General features: G+C 42.9%; 1 protein-coding gene across 1 annotated transcript in view; it reads left to right on the forward strand.

The window, feature by feature from the left end:
* LOC144690472 (GTP-binding protein Rit2-like) overlaps positions 1 to 17,447 on the forward strand; it is a 394,332-nt gene that overhangs the window by 188,139 nt on the left and 188,746 nt on the right. Inside the window, exon 4 of the mRNA XM_078558044.1 lies at positions 1,761 to 1,952. Coding sequence (XP_078414170.1) covers positions 1,761 to 1,952 — 192 coding nt within the window. The remainder of the gene's footprint in view (positions 1 to 1,760; positions 1,953 to 17,447) is intronic.

Genomic DNA, 17,447 nt, shown 5'->3' on the forward strand with positions numbered 1-17,447 from the left:
AGCATTCACACACAGCACTCCAGGAAATTAAAAGCATTTAAAATCATTCACTTTTAATTTAAATCTTCAGATGGTGAAATAAATATATAACATAACTGTATGAAGATAGAAGCTAAAATCAAGATGGACAGACTTTAAAAAAAATATTTTTTATGACTTTAAAAATATATACATTTTTTAATCTTTGTGGAGAAACAACGTTCTAAAAATATAAAATTAGCCTTTCATGGCCTTTGAAGGAATTTAGCAGTAAATATGAAGTTAGTACACAATTGTGAACCCAGTTACAACTCATTCAACAAGGTGTTAATTTTTCCAGGGTTTTTACAATGAGATTGCCAACATTAGAGTTGAAGTTCTCATTAGTTCATGATTGGAAATGAAATAGCAGTAGGTGGAAACCTCTGCAGCTCACCCTTTGGATAGATTCACTGACAGAAACTTCTGAATTTCTGCATTATTCAGCACATTTCCAAGCTCCTGAAATTGTTGACAGTTTCAGCATCATTATCACAGTGAGATCTAGGCCAATTTTTCTCTTCCTCTTTTTCCTTCATCGTCTTGTCTCCTTTCCTAGCCTATTTTTTCTGTTTTATTTTCAGTAATCTAAACTTGAACTTCTTCCTTCTATTATTTATTTTAAACCTTATTTTACATTATTTCTTTGTATAAAAATGTAATCTTACATTTCCCACATGTCTATCTCCATTCCTGGTTAGGAACCATAGTTGTGAAATTTGAACACTATATGAAAATCAGTAGTAAAAAAAAAAATCATAGTTAATCAAGCGCTGGGTTATACAAGCATGACCTGGAAATGTCGTGCAAGTCTGAATTCAAACTAATGACACTATTTTGTGCATGGCCAAATCATCCAAGCTCCTAGTGCTTTCTCATTAACAGTGTCATAAATGTTAAAGATTGCTGGTATGCATTCAGAAAAATCATATGCAGTATTATTTTAAATCAAAAGTTGAAAGGTACACCTGGTCATTTGTTTTTATTCCTTTTTGTCAACTGTCTTCCTTCCTGCCTTTAATACTTAGTACAGTTCCAGTGGTGCCACCCACCCTCTGGGTCCTTGGCACAAGGCAGTTCCTCACATGCAAACCTAGACACTAAAGCCATCAAAATTGTGTAACTCTGCTCCTGATGCAGCAGTTTGCTGAACAGCAGTGCAGATTGGAGAATCAGTCATTGGGTTAACATACCCTATTGAAGATGCTCCAGATTTTCCAGCCATTGATTTTAATGCAAGCAAACCAATGCCTTCATTTATCAGATGCATTGATATCTATCTCCAGTCAGCACTCATTCCATTGAGCAAGGCTCTACCCAGAGTGGGGTGTATAATTTTGAGGCTTGATTGTCAACGGTGAGGTCACTGGATAGCATTTGTGAGTGTAAATGATGGTTGATTTTCTTCCCCCTCATTAACCTACATAATATATAAACAATTATAGGCCCTTTGCCACAATCTAGCTGAGTTCAGTTAACCCAGCATAGGCAATGGATCGACCTGCAATCTTCATCCTCTGCATGGCTCTGTTCTATAAAAGCTAATCCAGTTTATCAGATTTTTAAAAAATAATATGGCATAAGCACAATGCTGATCTTTTCCTTTTGAAAGTCTATGAATAAGTTAACGTCACACATTGCACAAGAGTGTCTGAAGCCTGTAGTTAAGTGTTGGTTGCCTGTGTTATAGGGCAGAATTGTTATCAATGTTTTTATCTTCTATTTTTGATATTTAACTCCAGGCAGAATTCACAGCCATGAGAGACCAATACATGCGAGGTGGAGAAGGTTTTATAATCTGTTATTCTATCACTGATCGCCGATCATTCCAGGAAGCCGCGGAGTTCAAGGAACTCATCTATCATGTTCGACACACACATGATATCCCAGTAGTTTTGGTTGGAAACAAAACAGACTTGGAAGAGTATAGGCTGGTAAGAAAACTCTTCTTAGTAATAGAAACATTAGGTTATGATCCTTTAGGATTTGTAATTCACTATGGATTTGAGAGTTTTGGTTTATTTAATTTGAAATACCAGAAAGCATCTTATGTGTTTATCAGAGAGGAATGCACTTTCTCTCTCATTAAAAGGATGAGTTCTATTACTGATATAACCCAGGTTAAAAAGTAGCTTTCATTTTAGTCAATTAAGAAATTAGCTAGTCTGTCAGGATTTTTATTTCATCTTCACTTAGTTTCAGTCCTTTGAAGCTTCCAATAAATTTCTATATCACACAAGATGTGATCATCAGTGATACAAAAATCAGCTGTAATGCTGTAATTACGAGGCTAAAATCAGCAGCAGACAGTAATTTCCAAGCACACATCTGCCCTCTCAAATCAAATTATGGAATTTCAGGGTTGGATATTTATTTCCTCACTCCCACAATTGGAGAAGCCTACAACATGCTTGTATAATGAACTCTTTTGATCAATAAAGAGCCACAAGTTCATCCTACCTAATTAGAGTGGTACTCCAACCAAAACATGATTGATAAGAACAGCAGAGTGCAAGCAGGGATTAGGATTTGATGATGGAAGATTCATTAAATAAATAATCACTATAGAGTCTGGGCCGTACAGTATGGGATGATGCATGTATGGCCTAGCTGCCAATTCAGAGTTCTCCACCTATACAGCCAAATTGCAGAAAAAGACCCTGTTGAACAACTGACCTCACACACAAAATTTATGTGAAATAAGCTGGAAATTGGTTCAGCAGCTCTTGAAAAGAAGGAAACCAGGCATATTCTCTATCAAAATCAAGGACAGGCACCTCTTTGTCAGGTCAACCAAAATTGTAAGTGACACAACAATACTTTGGAGAGTGTCTGTGTAATCTTCTGATCCATAGAATGTTTACTACATATTTCTCCTGTGCTGAAAGATTGGAATAAATCCATGGGATTTACAAGACAGGAAGTTCCCTGTCTTTTGACCTGGCTTTTCTGAGTGGTGAGACTCCAATTAACTGATAACCATCTGGAACTAGATCTCAGTCGCCAAAGCAAACCTTGGAGGAGACTTAGATGAACATGTGTCATAATGGTAGTGTTTCCACTTTATCTGACCAAGCAAAAGAAAGGAAGCATTTAGAACTGCTTTGTATTAAGGTATTTGTCTCTGTTTATAATGGGCTGTGGGATGCAACATGATATAAAAGATAATATCTGAATGTGTAATTATATTGTGAGACAGCTTTATATGAGACTATGCCGGTAATGGGACAATGTAATTAGGAGGTAACATTGGAGGTCACAGGCATTAAAGTGTATGTAGACAAAGTGTGATATAGTTCCAGGACACAATAGAATGACTTGAAGGGTGGGTAAGATCTGTTTAAGTGTTATGATCTGAAGTTATTTAAATCCCCAGCTCTTTGAAACTGAAAGAAAAAAACTAGGCTGCAGCTGTCAGTTAGAGAGAAAAAAAAACACCCTCTGCTAGGATGCATTGATTGACAGGCCATTTGGTGTAGCTTAGAAAAACAATAGCAATCTGTTCCTGCAGTGTTAATAGACTTTATTGCTGATATTTCCCAAGGGTTATTTTTACAGCTGAGTCCACTATGAATAGTTGGCTGAATTTCAAAAGGTACCAAATTACTTATCTCAGTAGGAAGGCTAAGTTCACACTTTTATTGTCGGTTTTAAGAGGTTATTTAAGAATTATATGTCTTTTATGTGGTTACTGAATAGAAGTATGTTTGCTTTTATAGAAGACTGACCATTTGAGGGGATTTAAAATCTTTGGCTGGGTTTCATGAGAGTTTTTTTTCTGTATCAAGTGTGTATGAGTGAGAGCTCTGTTAAATTATTAGAAGTTTAATTTCTTCACATTTCCACATGGCTCTGAGGTCTGCAGATAGTGGATACTAGTAGAGTGGCTATGGAGGTGGCGGGGGCCAGGAGATGGCATGCAGGGGGCATGGAATGGGTGGGTGGGTGTGGGCTAGGGGACATAACATCCTTTTATAAAACTGGGCCAAAGCCTCAGAGGACTTAGTTGAGCCTTCTAACCAGTCCGCCTTGAGACTCGCCTGCCTCCTTGGCTGCCTCCGAAGTTCCTCTGGAGGCAGCAGGCCTAGCTGGATCATCACCTTGCCTCCCCAGAAAAAAAAATTGCTGTGATTGGGCTCTCTATAGCGATGGGGTCTGCTGAGTGAGGAAATTTCCTGACTTGAGCTACCTACCTTGGTAGCAAAAATCCAGCCCATAGTATAGCTTGTGCACAGCGCGGAAGTGTTTCGCTGGCACAAAAGGATGCTCTCATGAGCTGAGTGTGTAGCCTTGTCACTTTAAAGGCTACTATGAGTTTGAAGTCTGAATCTAGGTAAACAGATATCTGCTAGAAGAATTAAAAAGCAGGATTATTGTATTAAAGATAGGAATGTCCAGTGTATGAAGCATTTGACAAAATAGTACTCGACTTCACTTATCTTTAAAGATGGCATAAGAATTTTAGATTTAAATTAACAATAAAGTACAATTTTCAATTCTAATTCAGAAATACAATGAAAATAATTATGTGTTTGGCAGCTTTGTATAATAAGATCGAGGTTTCATAATGCCCAGAGTTATATGTTTCATATGAATAATAATTGATAGATATCCATACTGAAATAATTCCTTATATTGTGTATGAATGTGTTGTGTGAATTTTATTGCCAACTCTGCTGAATTATTTTAATATTTTATTCATTGTTTTTCTTATGATTTCCCCAGTCATTTTGCTGTCAATCTCCACCACAGAGACTGATGTGTATTCTGCTGTCTTTGGGGTTTGTATCAGGGTGAGGCTGCAGTCACAGGGGTGAATTCCCTTTGGGATTCTCCATCTCCTTTGCTGTAACTTCAGCAGAAACCCCACTTAAGGGCACAAACAGGAAATTACAGTGGGATGATGGAAAAAGCTCAGAGGAATTTCACCCTCATAGTGAAAGCATTAAGAATGTAGAATGCGTCAGAAGTTTGCAATTAAATGAATTAAGCAGTAATTGAGTAATCATAAGGATTAATTAACCAAACGATAATAATTACCTTATGTTTCATGGGGCATAAAATAAATATGCAGTACTCTGCAAATATGTTGCGCTCTTGAAAGTGGTTTAATTTTGCAATAATGGATGTGGTTGCATATTACCTTGTCAAAGTCAAAATAGTTAATGCTGCGACCAGAAATACAGTATGTTTTCCATCTAGCAAAGTGTTGCACACAAAATCCTTTTGCTGCTTTTCCATCACAAAGATTTTTTACTTACCCATTAAATTATAAAGTTGATTTTTTTTCTCTCTTAGCTTATGCTTCGTCACATAAGAAGGGCAGTTTTACAATTGTACTGTTCCTAGCCCAGAGCTACAAGTATGAGACTCAGAACTGGACATAATGGGTGGAATTTAACGCCCTTCCCCCATGGCAAATTTGTTGGTTGGGGGGGGGGCTGCGTTTAATCAGGCGGGAGAGTGGCAGGTGGGGACCCAGCCACCTTCCCGCCTCCATCCCCATTAAAACCATGAAGGAAGGCCTGTGGGCAGCCTTCCCACCCCGCCACCAATTGAAGCGCTTAAGTGGGCAATAAATGCTCATTTCAAGGGCTCATCCATGCCAGGAGCACGACAAGCAAACTCTGCTGGGTTGCTTGCGGGCTCCCGAATGTGGGGGTGGGGTGGGTCCTTTATTCAAAGACATTCAGTACCTGATCGACACATCCAGCATCAGAAAGGAGGGGCTGCTGAGATCTATCCCCTGTCATTGCTGCCTCTCCTGTGACCCCCACCCTGGAAACACCCCCCCCTTTTATCACTCAGCTGTGGCCTGGGATCCAGTGATGATCCTAGGTCTTGGGTGGGTGTCCTACAGGCAGCCGCCACCACCTCCCCCAGTGGCGCTGCCATTCAATAGAGCTGCCGGCCTCTAATTGGTTAGAAGCTCTCGGTGGTAGTCATTGATCCTGGGGAAAACCCACCGCTGCCCAGTTAAGTGCCTGAGCGGCACTTAATATGGTAGGCCTTCCCCAAAGGAGGTGCTGCATTAATACCTCCCCATGGCCAGAATTCTCTCAGCCATGAGGATGGGAGGAGGGGAAAATCAGAAAGAAGGGCATCGGGCTGACTCTTCAATGTATTCCTGACTCCAGGGGATTTTCCGAGATGTGGGATCCCAATGGTAATGGCTATCTGCCCAACAACAATGGGTAGCCAATTAAGGTATCTACAACTTCAATTAGTGCCTATTTTGGCACTTCAAGGGGATTTTCTGAATGGCACCTGGGTCCCACGCAGTATCAGGGGTTTGTTGGCTCTGATGAAGCAAGTGCCCAGCCGATTGAGCATCACATTAGATTTGTGAATAATCTCACAAAAACAGGAAGCCTGTATTCATGGGTATGCAGAAGCTTGCCATTGCAACAGAATCTCAAACACCTGTTGCCACTGAGTATGCTGTGTCTTAAAGGCATCATTGTGAACCCCCTTCCTCCTTACCTCCCTCCGGAAGCAATGCTCCCTCCTGTGCTCCAGTCGCCATAGCTGCACCCCAAGGACAGCTACAGTGACAGCAGCCGGCCACCCCTCGCATGCCTGCTCCTGATTGGCTATCCCATCTCATCAGCCTGTCCCTCCTTCCCTAATTGGACGGAGAAAGCCAAGGCTGCCTCCCATAAGATTGATCCGCAGATCGCACTGTGTACACAAGCAGGTTTGAGACCCGGAAATGTTCCTGTCACTAGAAAACTTTTTAAATGTGTCGTTTAGAATGGGGCTAGTTGGTGATTGTGGCAGAAGGATGCAGGGGGGCAAGTGAGAACAGTAAGGTGGAGAAGTGAGGATCACAGAAAGGGGAAGAGTGGATGTAACAGCAGGGGTGGAAGAGAGCACATTGCAGCAGGTGCAGGGAAGAGACAACGTCATGGCAGAGCAGGCTAATTGAGGAGATCAAATGGGGGAGGGGAACAGAGGACATTGCGGCAGGGAGGATTTCGCGGCATGGAGGTAAAGAGGAAATGTCATGACAAGAGAAGTGGAGCAGAGCATATCGTAGAGGAGCAGGTACAAAGAAAGGACATCATAGTGGGGGTGGGGAGAGAGGAATTACAGCACAGGGAGAGGAAATGAGGACATTGTGGTGGGGGAGGAGCAATGAGGACATTACGGCAGGGTAAAGGCAGTGAGGACATTGCAGCAGGGGAGAGGAAGTGAGGACATTGCGTTGGGGGAAGGGAAGTGAGGACATTGCAATGGGGGAGGGAAATGAGGACATTGTGACGTGGGGGACAAGTGAGGACATTGCAGCAGGGGAGAGGAAGTTAGGACATTGTGGCGGGGGAGGGAAGGTGAGGACATTGTGGTGGGGGAGGGAAAGTGAGGACATTGTGGCGGGGAGGGGTGAGAGGACATTGTGTTGGGGGAGGGGAAGAGATGACATTGAAGTGGGGGAGGGGAAGGGAGGACGTTGTGGCAGGGAGGGTTGAGAGGACATTGTGTTGGGGGAGGGGAAGTGAGGACATTGTGTTGGGGGAGGGGAAGTGAGGACGTTGTGTTGGGGGAGGGGAAGAGATGACATTGCAGCAGGGAGGGGAAGGGAGGACATTGTGGCAGGGAGGGGTGAGAGGACATTGTGTTGGGGGAGGGGAAGTGAGGACATTGTGGTAGGGGATGCGAAGAGATGACATTGCAGCAGGGGAGGGGAAGAGATGATATTACAGTGGGGAGGGGTGAGAGGGCATTGTGTTGGGAGAGGGAAAGTGAGGGCATTGTTTCGGGTGGGAGAGAAAGTGACTTCACCACGGGGCATTCAGGTGCCATAAAAATGGTCATCATGAAAACAGCAGTGATGCGTGGTGGGTGAGATTTGTGTTTCCCACTTGTGGCAGTTTAACTAGCCTCCTCAATCCCTTACGTCCTTCATGCGGGTTTGATATCCAGGTCTTAATCTCAGAAAAGGTTAACAATTAACCTGCTTCTCCCACATTTTTGCAGTGTACAGCACAAAGAGAATACTTATTTTTAATGTTTCCTTTGACTCCCTACAGACACAACTCTAGTAAGGATACAAGTGATCTGACCCTATTAATTATGGTTGAGTCAGCAGTGGTCTTGAGTAAATACTGGATTTGTAATGTTTCTTCAGGGTTGCTGACCACAGGCAATTTTAGAGCCTCTGCCATTGCCTGGAGTTGGAGGAAGAATTTGGTAATATAGCCAAGGTAACCAACAGCAATTTTATTTAGTAATGGTTATGTCAGTGGATTATCTTGCACCATTTTAAGATTTCCATTCAGTCTTTGACAGTGAATAGTAACGCACAATAGACCTTGATTATGGTGCATAAAGCGAGTTTATTAAATAAATAATGAAGGAGCGCTAGTCTAACGGGGATATATTACAGCAATGAGTTCACAGTAATCCTGGCACCTGCATCCTCAGCAAGGCAAAAGAGCAAATACATTACAGCTCTAAAAACTAATCTAAACATTAATTGCATTACGATCCCTATCAAAGTGATTTACATTTATTTATGAGCCAATCTGGAATTTTCTCATTAAAGTAGGGGAACATCAGGTTGGCAGGATTCATACTCCTCCTGGCCCACATATATCATGTAAATAGGACTGCTGCTTGTGACACTATGTATGCTGCCCAGTGGAAGAACAAAATGTATTGTGGCTCTCAAGGCTGCTTAGGAACCCAAATGGAATATTTTAACGAGGCCCCTATTTGTTTCAGGCAGGAGCACTGGCTGTCTAAATGGCCCTCTCAAAAATTGCATTAAACAGGTCTTAGGCAACAAGTGAGCAGTAGCTTTCTTTAACATTGTAATAACTTGAGGGAGGAGCAGGTTTAGTGCAGATAAACGGAACTTTTATTGAGGACACGTTATAATGCCTACATGCTTGTCGCCATCTCCCTACCAGAAGCTCCTCCCATAGCGTTGACCTATGGTTGATTGATGGGAAGGATGGACAATTAATCTAATTATTACATTTCCTCCCCCTTAAGTTCCTTATATGTTTACTACAACAACATGTCTGAAAACTAACTAAACATTTGTTATATCCCTTGTCTTTAACTTGCTTTGTAAACAAAGAGCAGAAGATTTTTTTTAAACAAACATAAATCTAAGAGATTTGGTGTAGACTACCCAAACTCCAAGTGATCGCTAGGGGATTATTCTGACTTTTAGTGTCCTTGGCAATCAATTCTAGGCTATGACTATAAATTAAGTCTCTGAGGTGCTCTGCGGGAATGGTCAGAGCGATGCAGCCCTTCTAAGGGATCATCTGGAACAGGATCGATGGGGTCTTGAGCTGCACAAAAAGATGCGTCACTGAAACTGGGTGGTTCTGTATTCAACAGCTGGTTGGATATGTCAGGAATAGCAGCTGTAGGGCGATCACACACTTCAGAGGTCGGCAGCAAGACATCAATCACAGATTGATCTTGCATCCATTGAGATATTTCTCTTGCTTGAATGTGATCCACATGTTCGTGCACTACTTTATTTTCAGTTTGAACTTGAAATGATAATGGACCCAGTTTCTGAAATGATGGCCCCTGGAGTCCAGCATGGTCCACTTCCAAAGTTACGCACGTACACAGGGTCGCCTACTTTGAATGTATGAGCACCACTGTGTAGGTCATGGTTCAGTTTCTGAGCAGTTTGTTTCTGTCTCAGCTTTCCCTCCAAATTGGGAGACACCAAACCCAGACACGTATGTAGGCGGCACTTCGTCAGCAGCTCTAACAGCGTGGAGCCTGTAGTAATCTGTGGTATTGTGCGGTAACTCAGAAGAAATCTGGAAAGATGAGATTCCAAAGTACCTCCAGACAACTTCTTCATACTGGCTTTAAAGGTCTGGACAGGCCTTTTGGCGAAACTATTTGACGAAGGATGTCAGGGAGCAGTCTTTATGTGCTGGATGTCGTTCAGGTCTGTGAACCTCTGAAATTCAATGCTGATGAAAGCTGTTCCACTGTCAGAGACAAGAATCTCAGGAAAACCCTGTATACTAAAGGAGTGATGCAGCTTCTCAATAGTTGCAGCTGAATTTGGAATTTCTACCTCATAGACATGAAGCCACTTCAAATGTGCAGCGATGAGTAACAGGAGCATGGTGCCTAGAAATGGTCCTACATAGCCAATATGCGGTCTGACCCAAGGATGGCCAGGCCATTCCCATGGATGAAGAGGAGCTGAAACAGACAGCTTCTGCTCTGGTGTTGCTGGCAAAGGGAACAGTGCTTAACCATGTTCTCGACATCATTGTCTATTCCTAGCCACCAGACATAACTACGTGCCAAGATTTTCATCCTTGATGTGCTTGGGTGTGCACTGTGGAGCTCTACCAAGAGTGACTCTCTGCCCTGGGAAGGGACCACGACTCTGGAACCCCACAGCAAGATTCCATCCTGGCAACTCAGTTCAGTGTTCCTGGATAAAAAGAGTGCAAGTCATCAGACACAAGGGTACTTAACCAGCCTTGTAAAATGAAGTCTTTAACTTTTGACAGTACTGCGTCTCTGTTCATCCAACTCCTGATTTGTTTAGAACTTACAGGTAATGAATCCAAGAAATTTAACATCACTAACTGCTGTGGAATGGGTGTGTTGGCAGGGCTGCCTGGTAATGGAAGATGACCACGTGTGTCTGCATTGGCTACATATGAGCCAGGGCGGTACATGAATGTATATTCATAAGCTGATAGCATCAGGGCCCAATGCTGGATTCTCACTGAAGCTATAGGTTGAATAGCTCTGTCTTCACTGAACAAGCCGGTCAGCGGCTTATGGTTGGACACAATTGTGAAATGTTGCCCAGGCAGGTATTGGCGAAACATCTTGTTATCTAGAAATGAGCGAAAGGCAATGCCATTTGTCTTGGGATGTGGTTGTTCACATCTGCCAGCTTCTCTAGGACAAGCTGCGGGCATAAAGACTTGGAGGGCATCCATGCTGCTGGTATTGAAGGTCCACCGTGCCTTGAACATTTTTGCCAGTGGATCCTTCCAGGGCTCCACTGGGGACATGTGTGGCATCTCCCAGTTAGCGACACACAAGTGCATACGGAAAGTCACAGATGCCCTGTTCAGGTGAGCACACTAATTTATACAATTCCGCCTGGATTCTGAAAGCCAGGTTGCACGAGTGTTGAGAATTGCAGCAATCTCAGGTTTTCGCACGTGCAGGGCACAATAGACTGCACATGTGTGGCCTTGATGGATCCCTGACAACAGGCAGTCACATTCATCAACAGAAAAGGATTCCACTCGTTGAACATGCAGCTCATATGTGATCACAGGAGACGAATGCTGCATGCTTGTGCTCGGTTGCTAGGGGACTCTCACAATGCCTACATTCTGAGCCGCTTGCAGGTGCCACAGGTTTTTGAAAGACCTCGGAGATTGCAGGGTTGGTTCCTCAAGGATAAGGGATACTCCCAGAACACATGACTCCAGCACGTGAAGCCGTTCGCAAAGTCTGAGTGCTGAGGAGTTACATACCGCTCATGCCTCCACCAGGCCCATGATTGAGCAGATGATGGGCCTCCTAAAGATGAGGTTCAGATGTTTGGACCACTCAGGCATGGCTCTCCAATACTCACCACAGAGAGTGTCTCGGATCATCGTTGTCTGCTGCGCCTTGCTCAACCTAACGCTACAAAGGGGGGATGTCTTGCCTGAGGGAGGCATGGAGAGCGAGAAGCCATTTGTCCTGCAGCTGTTTTGAGATTGAGAGTGTAAATTAGCTGGCACACATTCAGTGCTGATGTACCACCTGCTGGCCATGTGTGACATCCCTGTGCACCCTAACCCTTAGACTGCCTGATGCCCTTATGAGAGTGTCAGCTTGCAGTGAGTAGAGGTGCACTAGCCCTGGTGAAGCGCAGTAGATCAGTCATCCTTTTTTGACACTGCTGGCCATGGGAATTGATATTTGGCCTGTGATTAGGAAATTCTGCATGATAGCAGAGTGCTTCCTGAGATTATCATGTATCGCTCCTCAGAATCTCATTTCATGTCTTGGATCATCTCACGTAGTCAGGACACAAATTATCAAAAGGTTAATTAAGATGCAGCACCTAACTAGGCTTTGTAATTGTCCATTGACTGCACTGCTGAAATAGATTATGAGAAACTAATAAAGCAATATTAATTGCATATTGTGAAACATTGTATCCCAAAGCGAATTCAATAAATTGACATTATTTAAATAAATCTAAGTACCCTTTCTTGAACATATGAGACTTAATAGTAATAACACTGATTTTTTTCAAACACCCTATTCAGTTGATTCATATAATTCTTAATTATTAATGTACTGGGATTACTGGTCAAGATACTAACAGGTGGTGAATGACTCACAGGCTTCTTTTTCTTGTGCTGAGGGGCCAATTCTACTGTATCCCTCTTCTTCATTATATAATATGAATCTTGCTCATGGTTCCTAGACTAGTTAATTCCTCTTGAGATATTTATTGCAATCATCTTATCTCTGCTGTTATATTTACAAGAGCACTTCATAGAAGGATGCAGTTCTTGCTTTCAGAAAAGTAGAGTCCAGAATCAATTGCGAATGATTTGGAGGTGATCTGATTAAATGTTCTTGTGTCTTCTTTCTTCCTCTCTCCTTTAAATCTGCCATCATCACCCCTCTCAAACAGCCAACCCTTGATTCTACCACTCCATCTCCAATCTTCCTTTCCTCTCCAAAGTCCTTGAACACGTTGTCACCTCGCAAATCCATGCCCACCTTTCACCGAGCTCCATGGGAAGAATATAGCTATTGGCTTGCGGGGGTGGGCCCGACAGGCCGACATGTAAAATGACGCAAGATGACGTTGGGCATGCGTCCGATGTCACCGCTCGCCATTTCAATATTGCGTTCGGCGGGTGCACGCCCACCAAACTGTCAACGGTCCATTAAGGCCATTAAGAAAGCAATTGACCTTATTAACAGCACTGCGTTAAGGTTGGGATGAGGTTTCCTGAAGGCTTTATAGAGTTAAAAAATAAATTTTGTGCACTTCACAAACATGTCCCAGCTCATGTCAAATGAGGGGACAAGTTTAAATAATTTTTTACTTTATTTTTCAGAAACTTTTATTATCCACTTAATCTCCCTATTTCTATGCTCTTTCATGCACATGCGCGAAAGAGCGCAGGCCCCGAATCTCCCTCCTCCCCCCGCTCGCACAGGTAGTACTGAGCGCTATTGGCCGCACGTTATGCTGGGAGGGCCTTAATTGGCCCACCTGCGTAAAATGGTGGCCACAGTCGATCGCGGGTGGCGATCGGCTCTGCGCCCTCCCCGGCCCGCTCATGCCCAGCACATCCGACATAGGTAAGATTCTACCCCATGTTTGACTTCCTCCAAACATATTTTTGCCCGTGCCACAGTAGTGGCATTGTATGTGACTGTGATTAATGTAAGCTTTCATTCCTCATTCATCATGGACATGGTGACCTCACCATTCTCTTCCACACCATTGACTGTCAAGTTCATCCCGGATTATCGTTTCTAGAAGTTTTCCCACCACTGAGGTTCAACTGACTGGCCTGTCATTGCTGGGCCTACCCTTACTCCATTTTTGAACAAGCATGTGCAACATTTGCAGTTCTCCAGTTCTCTGGCATCATCCCTTTAACTGAGGAGGATTGGAAGATTATAGCCACTGCCTTTGCTGTTTCCACTGTTACTTCATACTGTATCCCTGGATGGATCTCATCCTGCCCTGGCCACTTATCAACTTTAAGTACAACCAGCCTATCTAATGCCTCCTCTTTATCAATTTTTAGCTCATCAAGTGTCTCAACCACCTCCTCTTTCATTATGACTTGGGCAACATCTTCTTCCTTATGTCTTTGCTAAATTTGCTGATGACACTATGATAGGTAGGAAAGTAAACCATGATGAGGGCACTAAGAGTCTACAAAGGGATTTAGATAGGTTAAGTGAGTGGGCAAAAATTTGTCAGATGGAGTATCATGTGGGAAAATGGGAACTTGTCCACTTTGGCAGTAAGGATAGAAGAGCAGTATATTATTCAAATGGAGAGAGATTACAGAACTCTGCATACAGAGGGATCTGGGTGTCCTGGTACATGAATTGCAAAAAGTTATTATGCAGGTACTGCAAGTAATTAGGAAGGCAAATGGAATGTTGTAGTTTATTGCAAGGGGGATGGAATATAAAAGTATGAAAATTTTGCTACAGTTGAACAGGGTGTTGGTGAGATCACATCTGGAGTACTATGTATAGTTTTGGTCTCCTTATTTAAGAAAAGTTACAGTTACATTTGAAGCAGTTCAGAGGAGGTTTGCTCAACTGATTCTTGGGAGAAGGGGTTATTTTATGAGCAAAAGTTGGACAGGTTGGGCCTGTATCAGTTGGAATTTAGAATAATGAGGGGTGATCTTTTTGAAACATATAGGATCCTGAATGGACTTGATAGGGTGGATGCTGAGATGATCACCGGGATTTTCTGGCCCTGTCATGGCGGGACCTACTGCGGGAGGTTTGACGGCCCAGCCAAAAGTCCATTGACTTTCGGCGGGACCGTCCATTCTTGGCGGTGGGTAGGGCTGGAAAATCCTGCCCGATATTTCCTGTTATGGGAGAGACTAGAACTAAGGGACACAGTTTAAAAATAAGGGTTCTCCCATTTAAGACGGAGATGAGGAGAAATTGTTTTTCTCCGAGGGTTGTTAATCTGTGAATTCTCATCCCCAGAGAGCTGTGGCGACTGGGTCATTAAATATTTTAAAGATTGAGTTTGATGAATCCTTGATTAACAAGGGAGTCAAAGGGTATTGGGGGTGGACAGGAAATTAGAGTTGAGGCTAAAATCAGATCAGCCATGATCTTGTCAAATGGTGGAGCAGACTCAAGGAGCCGAAAAGCTACTCCTGCTCCTAATTTGTATGTTTATATGTTCATATTTGCATATCCTCAGATAATAAAGGAAGTCTTGCTCACTTGCAACAAAACCTCAACAACATCAGGCTTGAGCTGATGAGTGGTAATTAACATTTGCACCACATAAGTGCCAGGCGATTACCATCTTGAGCAAGAGAGAGTCTGACTGCCTCCCCTTGATATTCAGTGGAATTACCATCACTGAATCCCCCACCATCAACATTCTGGGGTTGCCATTGACCAAAAATCAAAGGCTGGGAATCCTGCGACAAGTAACTCCCCTCCTGACTCCCCAGAACCTCTCCACCATCTATAAGGTGGAAGTTGGAATGTGATGAATACTCTTCACTTGCCTGGATAGGTGTTGCTCCAGCATCACCAGGAAACTAGGCACCATCTAGAAGATTAGCATGCCATCCACCTCTTTAAACATTCACTCCCTCCATCACCAGCATACAATGTCAGCTTTGTGTACCATATATAAGATGCACTGCAGCAGCTCACCAAGGTTCCTGTGACAGCACCTTTCTAGGGATGGGCAATAAATGAATAAAAAAAACAGGTGGTTTCTACCACCTAGAAGGTCAGGGGTAACAGGCACATAGGAACATCATCACCTGCAAGTTCTAAGTTACACACCTATTTCACTGTTGCTCTAACATCACTGGGTTAAATTTCTAGAACACCCTTACTAACAGCCCTGTAGGTGTACCTATACCACAAAGACTACAGTGGCTCAAGAAAGCAGCTTACCACCGCCTTCTCAAGGGTAATTAGGGATGGGCAATAATTGTTGGCCTTGTGAGTGATCCCCCATTCCATGTACAAACAAACATAAATATTGTAATAGCCTCAATGCTAACTCCTCAGAACTCACTGTAAAGACATTTCTCATGCTCTGACCCCTCATTCTGGACTTTCTGACTACTGAAAACAGCCTATGTCTATGCAAACGATCTCATCCTTTCATAAGTTTACACACTGTTATCAAACTGCCCTAGAATCTGCAATATTCTAAAGAAAAAAATGCCCACTTTTTTAGTCTTTCTTTGCATTTATATTTCCTTACACCAGGCACCCTATTCTAGTGAATCTGTTTCAAACTGCCCTCAAAGCTTCCTATCGTACGCTGCCCAATACTCCAGTCAGTATATTTTGTAAATGAGGTCCCATTAATGGTTTATGTAGGTTTATATTTAGCCTTTTATTTTTTTATATTCTATGCCTCGTGATAATACCTACAATCCTATTATCTTCTTTATGGCCTTATCAACCTGAGGTGCTCTTTTAATGTAGCGTTAAATCCTTCTGTTCCTTAACAGCACCAAGACAATTTACATTAAGAGTTTAATTGCTGCTTTTATTTTTTCTATTAGACTGCAACACTTCACACTTTTGGCACTAAGTTCCATATGCCACATGTTAGCCCACTCCCCCGTGTTAATAATATCCCTTTACAGCTTCCTTTGGTCTCCTGGATCTCTGGGTTCCTGCCAGTTTGCACTTGATGCCCAATTCTTGTTTCTGCTGGTTGTGACACAAAATTCCTGCCTGAAATGAGCAAGCACATTGGTGCAGGCAAGTGAAATACCATGCAAACTGGGTGGCAGAAGCTGCACAGTTCCACCCTCACCCCCACCCCTCCCCTCCCACCTTCTGATTTGTAGAAGGAGAGCAGCAAACTTGCCAAGGCTCCTTCAAAAGCACCTTTCATAGCCGCAACATCTACCACCTAGGACAAGGGCAGCAGACATAAGTGAACACCACCAACTGCAAGTTCCCCTCCAAGTCACTCACCATCCTGATTTGCAACTATAATCGTCATTCCTTCATTGATACTGAGTCAAACTCCTGGAACACCCATCCTAACAGCACTGTGGATGTACCTACACCAGACAGATTGCAAGGTTCAAGAAAGTGGCTTAACATTACCTTCGCAAGGGAATTAGGGATGGGCAATGAATGCTGGCCTAGCCCGAGAGGCCTATATCCCAAGATCGAATAAATAAAAATGTCCTCCATACATTTCTTGGTGTAGCAGGTCTGCATTATGGGTTTGGATGTCATTTGGCTTTTGTTTTTGACAACTGCCAGAAGGTCAAATCCTTTCTTGAAACTTATCTCTCTACAGGCCTTCAAGAGAAATAAATATGATGCCTCTAAAGCATGTTTATAGTTTTAAGAAGGAGAGCCCATAATAAAAAACTAGGCTTGTACTGTAAAGCTTTAAGAACAGTTTAATTCTGAACCTATGAGCATATGGATTAGGAGCAGGAGGAGGCCATTCGTCCCTCAAACCTGCTCCACCATTTGATAAGATTATGGCTAATCTCTACTTTCCTGACCACCTTCCGTAACTTTTGACTCCCTTGTCAAACAAGAATCTGTCTAACTCAGCCTTACAAATATTCAATATTCATCCTAAATTTCATCCGAAACTTATCAGTTTACAGTCACAGCAGATACACTGTCAAGGGGAGGTGGTGGTGTCATGGTAATGTCACTGAACTAGTAAT

Source organism: Cetorhinus maximus, chromosome 1 (assembly GCF_964194155.1).
Source record: "Cetorhinus maximus chromosome 1, sCetMax3.hap1.1, whole genome shotgun sequence".
NCBI lineage: Eukaryota > Metazoa > Chordata > Chondrichthyes > Lamniformes > Cetorhinidae > Cetorhinus > Cetorhinus maximus.